The sequence below is a fragment of the Geospiza fortis genome, unplaced genomic scaffold (genome assembly GCF_000277835.1).
Source record: "Geospiza fortis unplaced genomic scaffold, GeoFor_1.0 scaffold20, whole genome shotgun sequence".
In the NCBI taxonomy this organism is placed as follows: Eukaryota; Metazoa; Chordata; class Aves; order Passeriformes; family Thraupidae; genus Geospiza; species Geospiza fortis.
This window is the reverse complement of record NW_005054374.1, coordinates 1,402,204-1,413,954: the sequence shown is the minus strand read 5'-3', so window position 1 is coordinate 1,413,954 and position 11,751 is coordinate 1,402,204. Positions and strand designations below refer to the sequence as shown.

Sequence of the window (11,751 nt, the reverse complement as noted above, 5' to 3'; positions counted from 1 at the left end):
GTCAGGTACAGCACAGAGAAAGAAGGCCCTTGATACTTGTCCATCTAGAAGAACCATGATTTGGACAAGGACCCACAAAGGGAAGATTTTCTGCTGCATTATCTCACTAGGCCTATAAAAACAACTTTCCTGCTGCTTACTCAACTTGAAAATTTGCTTCTATAGTCACAACCTGGCAAACTCGGGAGCAAATCCAAATGCTTTCACCTCAAGGTCTATGGATTTGAAAAAGCTTCAAACAATGTGGAATGAATGCCATCTCCTTAATGAAATTTAATTTTAATTTAAAACAATTCTTCTAAATAATAAAAATTGTAGTCAGTCTCTTAGACACTTTGGCCAGGCAGGGTTTTTATTGACACCTGCTGATGGTGAGAATAGGATTATTATTGAAGATGGAACACAGAGAATTGTTATGCACAGTAACTGTAGAATGTGTCCATCTTCCTGCAAATTACCTTGTTGAACTTAGAAGAGGATTAGTTGATATTTCAATGCAGTGTATACATTAATAAAAGTAAAATTCCATATTATGGACTTAAATAAATTAGATCCAATTGCTCAAAGAAGGAAATAGAGAAAGGAATGGTGAGAAAGTTTAGGCAAAAAATATGTCAGGAAAATATTTCAACAAACTAGTATAATATCACAAATGATCAATTGAGCATCTTTTGAAACAAGAGTCTGGTTTACAAAGTATCAAACCTATGCATAGACTTAGGCTGTTAATGTAGGATCGAGTGTTAGCAGTCCATTGTTTTGTCAATTTCCATAGAGAATAAATGTTAGGTCCTATTTACATTTCATTTTATTTAATTTTAACTCTGGTGAGATTATTTTAAATAACCTGAACTGTACAAGAATTGGGTAATTGAAAGTTCTAAAGGAATAATAGCATGACATATAGTACAAAAGTGCCTCTATTTTGGTCACTGGCAGCCTTGATATAAGAAATGTTTGAGGAAAGAGATTAATTTCCTTCTTTTCTCAACTTTCACATTTCTCCTCTATCAAAATGTTTATAAAATACTCAGCACTGAAATGTGGAACTAAATTAATGACTATAAATGTGTTTGGAAATTGCCTGTGATGTTCCTCTTACATTCGGTCTGATAAAATGGCACTTTCAAGAAAAATAAGAAAAATAATACTCTTAGCAATTGCATGGGCATTTTGTTATTTATCCTAGTTCTATGCCTCCATAACAATCCAATAAGGCCTAGAAATGTAAAAAAGTTTTATATATATATATATATATATATTTTGCTGATAAATATCCATCTGCTCTTATTACCATCTATGAATTAGCAGGTCACTGAAATGTGTAGGGCAATTCCAGGCAAATTTCCTGCGAAATTCCAGGGAAATACATAACCTTAAGCATTCATTTTATACTGGCAAGAGAAAATTGTTTTATGATAATACTGGCAATGTAAAATTTCTTTTGTGTACAATATTAAAAAGATTTCTTTCATAGTTGCTGCTTTTTCCAAATCAGCTGTCTTATATTTCCTTTTTACTGTAAAAGTATTTTTTTAACACAGCATGTAGATGTTTTACTATAAAATTGTTATGAAGCCTTTGGCAATAAAATGGTAGATAGATTTAGAAACTTGTTTACACCAGTAAAAACTATTAATCTGAGCTTTAAAATATTTTATGGCAAATTTAAATCCCATTTTACTCATGCAAGGCACTTAAATGATTTAAATTGTTGGTGTAATCTTGCCATCTGTAGAACATTAAATGTGTTTTATGTATATTCCAGTAGTCATTGTCTATAAATGGAAATGTATAGAAATTTACCAAATCATAGGCAGGCTGAAATCAGTAGGAGGCAGCTCTGTGTGGGGTCATAAAAGTATTTCATATTCATTTTTAGTGTGTTATTAATTTTAATAGGCATTTTATATTTTTCTCCTTTCATATTGCAACTTGAATTATTTACTTTATAAAAAAACCTATGTGGAATAATTTTGCTGTGAGAAACAAATCACTGTATGTTAAAAAAAGCCAAACATGGATTTTGAAATAAACTGCTTGGTTAGAGCAAAGAAAAGAGACCACATAAGAGTAGACACAAATATAGGTACAGAGAAATAAATACATATCCTTATTTTTGGATTTTGTGTATTTTCTATGGATAAATATATATAAATAGAACATATATATTTTAAACTGCAGATGTGCCTCCTGGATTATCACAGTGCGCTGCCTTCATAAGTAAATTCCTTCTGGTCTATTCAAAGTGCTTTATTTCATGAATTGTATTGATACAGGGCACACAGGGTGAATTTACACCATTTCTAACTCATAGCAAAAGGAACTCTTCTAAAATGTAGCAGCTGTGCAGAGTGAGCTGTTTCTGCCCAATTCCTGCTCATCCTGAAGGTGCTCCACGTGTAAAATATGCAGATTTATCTAATGAGACCATATTTTGGCTCTGTTTTATTACAATAACTGGAGTTTTTTATGCGCTTTTAACTGTATCAATGTTTTCCAGGTGGTCAAGGGACGATGGTCCTTCCCTTAGACTTTAAAGAAAGATACAGAGATCTCTAGTGTGGGAAATGGCCTAAAGGAATAAGAGAGGGAACATTTATTGTGGTGGTGTTGTTTTAATGTCAGATATTATGATGTAACTTATAAATTAAGGGACCAGATCCAGCAGAATTCAGCCTAATAATTTGCCAGCTTGCAAAGTGGATATTTCCAGTTGTCTGTGCTTGGCTGTTGGGAGACAGCTTGGAGATTTTACCTGCTTGGGATTACAGCAGATGGGCTTGAAAAGTGTATTTTGGGAAGCCTTGGTCATATCTTGGAAGGTGAAGTGGGCTGTTAGAATGCAGACCAGCCAGGAAGATTTGAACTTTTCTGTATTTATGGAATTAAAGAGTTTACAATTTGAAGGTTGTCTGAAATGTTTCTTGCTGCAGCTTGGCTTTTTACGGGTAGTTCACACATCAAACAAAGGTGCAGCCTGAGTTTGCATTAGTGTGGACAATGAGTAAGTATCTTACACTTGTTTGAGAAATATCTTTTAAGTGTAATTGCTCATAATTAATTTTGTGATTTTGAATTTTTTAATTCTTTCTAGGATACTGTTGGAATTAATATTCCCATCACTAATCCTACCAATAAAGTTCTCAAGATGAGTGTGCTGCTGGATCATCCATCCCTATTTGGAGAAAACTCTTTCATTCTCAAGCCCAAACAAACATTTTCATATCACCTAACGTTTTCTGCAGCTGCTGTTGGCGCTTTTGCTGGAAGGTATGGTGTTGAGTTTTGACACTTGTAATTGTGGCTGTTTTACTAATAAATTGATTACTTTCATTGAAACCTAAGGCCCTTGATGAAAATATTGCCCTAAAAACTCCCACAAAGGTTATTAAACGGAATTAAGAAAATTTCCAGCTTTAAATGTATTGTGTCCCTAACAGTAGCTTTCCTCTTGAGGGAAAAGCATTATTGACAGGCAATAGAATAACTCCTTGCTACTCTAGTTCACTACAATTTAGTGAACAATGTTTTAGAAACTTAATGTTAGAAGAATTTAGTGAACAATGTTTTAGAAACTTACTTAATGTTAGAAGCCCCCCCTTGAAAACTTCTGAATAGTTGTTTTGTTTTTTTTTTAATTTTTAAGTTCTGTAAAGGGAATAGCACAATTTCATTTTCTTCTGAGAAGAAATGAAATTGTAAAAACAAACTGGAGAATGTGGAGAGCAATGTGGAGAACCCTTTAACTGTCTTCACTTAAATCCATTTACCTTCAAGATCCTCTATTACTTAACCATGATCCACTAAATGAATATGGAGAGGTTTTAAATTAAATTTTTTTCATTACATTGGAAATCCCAGTGAAAACCTGCAGGTATCTTAATTAGCAATAAAAACACAGATGACCTCTTGGTCTTAGTTTCAACTAAAGCAGTTCAGCAAGTAATTGAACAGTGTAGAATTGCAAAGCTTACTTTCCTGGAATTTGGTTACCAAAGCATTATTTAGTCTAAAGGCTGATTGAAAAACAGTTTGTTTTTCAGTTATCTCTACTGACTGGCAAAAATATGGGGATGGGGTGGAGGTTGGGGTGGTCATTTACAAGGAGGGGAGAGACATCTGTCCAGTTTTGAAAGAATATTTACAAAGTCAAAATCCATTCAGAGATTTATTCAATTTGCTTATATTGATTTTTCCAAAGACCAGAATAATGTCAGATATCATTGAGTGATACAGATTCAAATAACACTGTTTTATAAAAGTGAGTACTTTTATAACTCTAGTAAGTATCTTTATTTTGTCGAAATTATGCTATCTTAAACTGAAGATGAGAATAGAGCTCACCTTTTGTTTTTCATACCAGATATTATTTCTGGTATGAAAATATTTTTTCGATATTTTTCAAGGGCAGAATTTCCAAATAATAAGATAAATGTTTATTTTAACAGGAAAAAATTTTGGGCTCAGCTTTGGTGGGCTGGGGCTTAGGGGATATATGCAGTGGTGAAATAAAGCACATGTGGACATTCTCCAAATGGTTTTGCAGTTTGTTCCAGAAGTGTGTAATAGCTCTTTTAAATTGCAGTAGCTCCCACAGGCTGCAGTTACAGCTGGACGGAGGTACTTGCACATTACATCCACGCTGTTAACTTCTTTTTCTGAAGCCATGCTCTGTTTCCTTTGCTATGTTAGCAGCTGGGAAGAACTGTTGGAAAAAGGGATTGTGGCAGGTGTACCTTTTCAAATGGTTGATTCTTTCCTAGAGCTGTTTTATGCTCACTTTAAAAGCTCTGTTGGCACAGGGGATGGTCTGGAACCATAAAGTCATGGAATAGACATAGTTATCTATAATTTAGAAAAAGAACTCATCCTTAGAGGGCCATGGGTTTGTGCAGTGCATTTCTTCTAAGTTTTTATATGCTTCCAATGCTTTGGTTTAATGTTATTATGACTCAGCTACTCAAAAATCCTCAAGAAATAGAAAAGAAATTCTGCAGCAGGAAAGGACTGTATTAGAGTGTCTGTAACTGAAATATATTGCTGTACATATCTCACCCAGCAGGACACAATTTTCAGTCATGACAATCCCTGATTGTATATCAAAATAATATATTGAATATTCCTTGAAGTGTATCTCTTTGCCATGCTCATAGGAATGTGTCTATATCTATTTCTCACTTTATCACTAGATTTGAAAAAAATTTACTTTTTAAATTAGTGTGTAGTACTTCTGTTACTTTGCCCTTCAAAATGACTAAAAAGAAAATACTGTGTTATTGAAATGAAATGAAAGCTTATTCTTACAAGCTGAAACATGTTTGGGTTGTATTTTTGATAAAAGCAAGCTAACAGACAAAAAAATAAAAGTAACAAATGAATTTTATTGGTAGAATTTAAGAAAGATGAAGAAGAGATTTTGTTGCATCAGTAATTCTAAACAGTAGCTACACTTGGTAGCTGAATTCAGATACCAGCAAGAAGTGTTAGAAGAAAAATATGATCTAATTAAAGAAATCACTGTGCTGAAATCATTAGGTTTCTTCTGAATTTTAATCTGTTTGGGTTTTTTAAAGATCTGAAAAAACCAGCTGTCATGTTAAGCTTCTGTATCTGTTTTTAGTGTCATGTTCCGGTCAGATGTGGTTGGAGAATTTTGGTACGCCCTGAAGTTCAATGTGGAGAAGCCATCACCAGCTGCACTGCCTGATATAGGATGTGAGCTTGGAAAGTGAGTAGTTCATGGTGCTGGACTGGGTCTCTGCTTTTAGGTATCATGGATAACATATGAAGAGTTGAAACTCAGAATAGTGCTCTATGGCTGCTGTAGTAGATTGCAGAATATTTTTTAGATATATTTGAAGGTAGGTGAAATACTCTTTACAGAAAAATAATTGAAATGAAATTTTAGCCTCTATGTAAACTTCCTCTGAATCATTTTTGTAGAAATCATTCTAACAATACTGCAGAATGTAAGTACCCAGATCCATTGTACAGAGCTCTGTAGGTTTGCTTTATTTTCTGTTTCTTTCCTTCTCTCTAAACTAGGAATTTACTGATAATCCTGCTTTACAAATGCTTGTATACCAGTTAGCAGTGTCTTTTAACCTCTCAATAAATGGCAAAATAATGCAACTTCTGTCCTGCAGGCCCTGGTTGTAGACATAGTTGAAACACTGCAAGTGTTAAGAAAATGGATGCCTTAGAGAAATTAACCCAATTATTACCATCCTTCAACAAAATTTCAATGTGCATTTTGACAGCATAATGTTCAGTTCAGTTCTAACTTTCAAGACATAAACTAAAAATTTGAAGAGAAGACTTTGAAGAATGCCAAAACTTCAGCAGTGCTTTTCCTCATATTACCTCCACTTCCTAATAGTTTCTGTGGACACACTGCTCTTCTGCATGCTAAATTCCACTTCATTGTATCTTTGACTAAATCTGTAGTGACTATACATTACAGACTGAGCAGAAATGTTATTAGAGAGCACAACATGAAATTTTACCTGATTAAATTTTTGTGAGTGAGCAGAATATATGCTGCTGTTCAAATATGATGCACAGACTGAAGATAACTGACAATGCCTTTCTTATTATGTTCCAAAGGAAAAAAGTGCTATTTCCTGGCTTTTACTTTAAAATTCTGGGCTGACTGGAGTAAAAACCATAATTTTTCTCTACTATGTAGGCTCTTGCTATTAGGAATTAGGAATTACTTAAAACCTTTTTATTCAGACTTTCTGGCACTCATAATTTTCTCTGACATGCACTGCCTGAAAACTACATGCACAAATGGTCTAGTGGAAAATGGCAAGTCATCCTCTCCTACTGCAAGTAAAATGGATGTGGGAAAAGATTAGTTCCATTAACTACAACTCTTCCTGTTAAAACTCCTGTCTAAAACTCCTCAAAGCCCATGCTTTATTTTTGTCAGATGAGATTTCTTTTCCCTTTACAAGTACATGCATGCTGTAGTTCCTATGCATTTGTAAATATGTGGGGGAACACTGTGTCCAGTTCTGGACAGTTTTGGGCTCCATGGTACAAGAAAGTCAAGGAGCTACTGGAGAAGGTCCGGCAGAGGCCACAGGAATGAGGAGCAGTCTGGAGCATCTCTCTTATGAGGAGAGACTGTGAGAGCTGTGCCTCTTTAGGCTGGAGAGGAGAAGGCTGGGAGGGCATCTCATCAACACATATAAATAGCACAAAGTGGGTGTCAAGAGGATGGTGCCAGGCTCTTTTTGGTGGTGTCCAGCAGTGTCAGCATAATGTCATCAGCACTCTTGTTGAAGTGCAAAGTGTTGGACAATGGCAGTCAGTGATGCCATTGAGGTTACTGGGAATTTTTCTGCCTCATGAAAAGTGAGACAGTCCAAGTAAATTGGCTGCATTAATGTATGTTGAATATATAAAGGCAGTGCAGCTTGACATCTGTGTATTGCCTAAGAAATATCAGTTTGGGAGTCTTTTGAATGGATGTACTTCTTTGCTATGTATCCAGTGATGTGAACTGTAAACATCATCAAGTGTTTGAAGCGTTTCTGGTTGGTGAAGATTTGTATTTTTTAAACAGATTTACTGTTGTTCTACCCCCTTTTCCCTGAATGCAGAAGAAACATTAGCATATGAATATAAGAATAATGTTTTTCATTGTGTCCTCACTGTATTCTTTCTTCTATTGATCTGAAAAAATTCGGTATTTGTGTCTTTAAAACATTACCTGGAATTGGATTAGGGCCAAGATCCCACTGATAACTTAGAATCAATTTCTAACTAATTCTTGAGAGAAAAAAAAAAGGCAGCAATTTATCCTTTAGTCCTTCTTCATATTCCCTAAAATTCTGGGGCTATCACAGTCAGATCTGCTTTTTGTTTGTGTCAAGGTAGATTTAACACATCCCTTAGCATATGTCTCTAGGGAGGGAAACCTTCTCCCTGATATTTTTCATCTTTCCTTATCCATCCTGTTATGGGCTCCACAGTGGAGTCATTGAAGATGAGTCAGTTGAATGATGCTCACAGTGATCTGGAATTTACTGCCACATGCAACAATTTTTCCAGCATAGCCATCGTAGTCAGTCTGTGTGGGGTGGCAGGATTTTGATGAGCTGAAGAATCTCTAACAGTCGAGTAATTCCTGAAATTTCAGATATTCCAACTTAGTTTTCCCTTTGGCAAAGTATTACATATGAAGGAGACCAGGCCAAAAAAAAAAAAGTAGAGAGGGTAAATGTGAAAAATGGGAATTATCAAGTGAGTCTGAAGTTCCTGTGTGAAAGTTCCATAATATTTCTTTACTCTCAGGTTTTGAGACTCAATGATACAATGCTCTGACAGTGTTAGAATCAATTCTGGTGCTCACTGCTGGGGATTTGTGCCACTGCATGGGTTGGAAGGAATCCACCTGTGAACAGGTTTTAGGGGCTGAAGTTACAGTCATGAAGCTGGACTGAAATATCTACTGAATGTTGCTTTTTATATTTTCTTTTTCCTTACTGATTTAGCTATGATTAACAGACTAATTTTTTCCAGATGATAAATATGTGCAGCAATCTGGCAGTTGACCTGCCACTCCTTTCACTAGAGAGAATATCCATTAGGAGATAAATTACAGCAAAACCAATATATGTATCTCATTTTTCAAAATTTTCTTATTTACTGTTTTCACTTATTCACCTTGAACCTCTTCTCTGTGTCCCTTGGTATTACAACAAGAATGTAATTTATGGCCATATAACTTTGCTGAAAACAAAAAATGTAGTATTTTGACCAGAATAGAGGAAATTTTGGGAGTCTTATGAATTATTTTAAGAGTTTTCTCCCTATTGAAATTATCTCATGAATGTTCTTTAACTGGAAAACAAAGAAGGAAAGTCTGTAAAATAGAGGGCCAGCTGATTTCAGCAATCAGCATACTCCAATCTTTTTGCTGGGAGGATCACTATTCTCATTAGAAAATATAATCTACATATGGAACATAATGATTCTATGATTATGCTGTAATAAAAAACACAACAAATTAACAAAGTGAAACATTGAATGAATTCAGGATTTATTGTTATTAATAATGATTATTAATAATAATTTAAGTTACTAAATATATTTCCACACTAGTGGGGAAAAGCCAATGCAATAAAACTTAATTATTACATTTAAAATAAAAAAAAAATCCAGAACTTTTCAGGAATTAGAAAACCCCTTATGCATAATGACATATAATGCAAGGAGCTTTGTAATAAATCATCATTGTGTATATGATTTTTTCCAGGTGGACTCTTACACACCTACCTCTTACTAATCCTACTAATGACACTCTGATGCTACAAGTGGTTAACAGTGATCCCTGCCATTTTGCAGTTGAGACTGACTCAACACAGCTTGTAAGTAAGATTTCTGTGTTTTCACAAAAAAGATAGAAGAGAGCCTTCTTTTTAAAACAAATTGAATTATGTATTGTACTGTGGGTTCAGAATATACAATCTTTTAGACATTTTAAGTACATATTTTAGAGATTTTATAGCCAGAGGAAGAAAACAATTAAACTTGAAAAGCAACTCAAGCTGAAGTACAGATATTTTTTTCTTTCCTGGAATGGTTTTGAGCAAGACTGCAGTGTAGGTTGTAAATAATTCAGGAGATATTAGAAGGAGAAGTTGTAAACAAAGCAGCTGGGTAGAAGATTCATAAGTATCAAATAATCAACAGAATAACTAGGTAAATATTTAGGTTAGTAGATAAACTATTAATGGAAGAATACAGGAATATCTAATATTATAACTAACTTGCAAGGAATATGAATAATAATTTGATCAATATAGCTGCAAAGAAGCTTCAAGCAAATACCTAGAATTGTTTCATTGTGCAAATTCAGTTACCTTGAGAGTGATTTCTCTTAACCCTCTCATTTTCACGTACTCCACTTTTTCCTTCTCCATCACACTAGCCCTTTGATATTGCTGCCTAACATTTATGTCCTTTCTAGGAATAACAATGGTGTAGATTGGCTCAGCTTTTGTATGTTCATTGAGATTTGCTAGAGTTCTAGGTGGTCAGGGTTCTGAAAAATATTTCTTATTGACCACTGAATACTAGTTGATAGTACAGGCCCCATGAGCAATTCTTTGGGTATTATTAAGGTGATTCTATGAAATATATGACCTTTTCATGATGGGGAGATGAGAAAAGGGGAGGGCAGATGTATGTAAACTCTGCATCTGAATGAGTGGCATTGAGTGCCTCTATCACAGCCTCTTAGGATATGAATTCAGAACCTTTACCACAAAAAAAAACCAAACAAAAAACTACCACCACCAAAAAAAACCCAAAAAACCAAACCAAAAATCCCAACCAACCAACCAAATGAACAAACAAAAACAAAACAAAACAAAAAAAAAGAAGAAATAAATGTGTGCTGGACAGGAAAGAAATAGTGAAATGGTGCCTTTTCTAGATATGAATAAGGTAATCCAGGGAAAATACCAAATTTGGTTGGTCCCTTCCAAAGCGAACTATTCCACAATTTTATGATTCTATTCCCGCAAAATGGTTTAAGAGTCAGGGAGAGGAATATTGTAATAAAATAAAGCTAAGAAGATACAAAAGACCATATGTAGAAAATAGAGGAATGATACATAGTCATTATAGGTTCAGTTTTCAGAAACTGAACAGCTTTCAGCCTCAAATGTAGCAGTACAGCCAGACCAAGTGTTCCTAAAAGGCGTTCTGATGGCAACAGCTAAAGGAGACCAAACTTATTTACTCAGCTTCCCTAAATATTGCTATGTAGGATTCCAATTAATTAAAAGTATAAAAGTATAAAAGTATAAATTAGGTTTTTTCTAGTCTGTCTTTTCTGTCATGCACAATAACACATCTTTATACACTATGGTAAACCTTGACAAGTGCTATTACTAATTATTTAATGAATTGGTATTTGAATAGGGCCTTACAAACAAAATGGATGCAAACTATATTAATTGTCTGGGAGTATTATAGATGTATTATGTTTGGGTCATTGCCACAGAAGTGGGTTAGATTTAACTATAGTGACTTTTGGCTGCTGCAGATTGCATATTACCTTGTGCAGGAAATTAACAAGAAAAAAATCTCTCTGCTCTCATAATTTATCATCAGAGATTCTCACATCAACAATAGCTACATTACATTGTGTCGGAAAAGACACATTCAACACTAACTGTAGTAATTTTCTCTCGCCTTTTTATTATAATCCTCAGTCCTGTATATCATTATGAATTGAATTCTGAAATGTTCCTAGTTAATTGCAGTAGTTCTTTCAGTTACAGGATAGCTTTGTTTGCTAAATGCAACTACTTAATATTTGCTTCATGTAACTGTCCCTTTTTGAACCTATTTCTTCCATTACAGACCCATGTTTGGAGAGGTTATGTAATTTCATTCAGTTTTGGTGACAAAGTCAGAGGGTGGCATTTATCACAGAATCACAGAATGATTGGGGTGGAGACTATCTAATCCAACCCCCTTGGTGAAGCAGGTTCAGCCAGAGGAGGTTGCACAGGATCACCTCCGGGCAGGTTTTGAATATCTCCAGAGATGGAGACTCCACAGCTTCTCTGGGCAGCCTGTTCCAGTGCTCGGTCACCCTCACAGGAAAGTTTTTCTCCATATTACTGAGATAGAACTTCCTGTCACTGGGCAACACTTGAAGGAGTTTGGCATTTGCCCTTATGATACTTGTACACGTTGATGAGGTGCCCTCTCAGTTGTCTC

General features: G+C 34.8%; 1 protein-coding gene across 1 annotated transcript in view; it reads left to right on the top strand.

The window, feature by feature from the left end:
* Positions 1-11,751, top strand: part of CFAP47 (cilia and flagella associated protein 47) — a gene marked incomplete at its 5' end in the record, with an annotated part of 258,098 nt that overhangs the window by 171,620 nt on the left and 74,727 nt on the right. Inside the window, 3 exons of the mRNA XM_031060192.1 lie at positions 3,098-3,273; positions 5,624-5,731; positions 9,272-9,383. Of these exons, the coding sequence (XP_030916052.1) occupies positions 3,098-3,273; positions 5,624-5,731; positions 9,272-9,383 (396 nt within the window). The remainder of the gene's footprint in view (positions 1-3,097; positions 3,274-5,623; positions 5,732-9,271; positions 9,384-11,751) is intronic.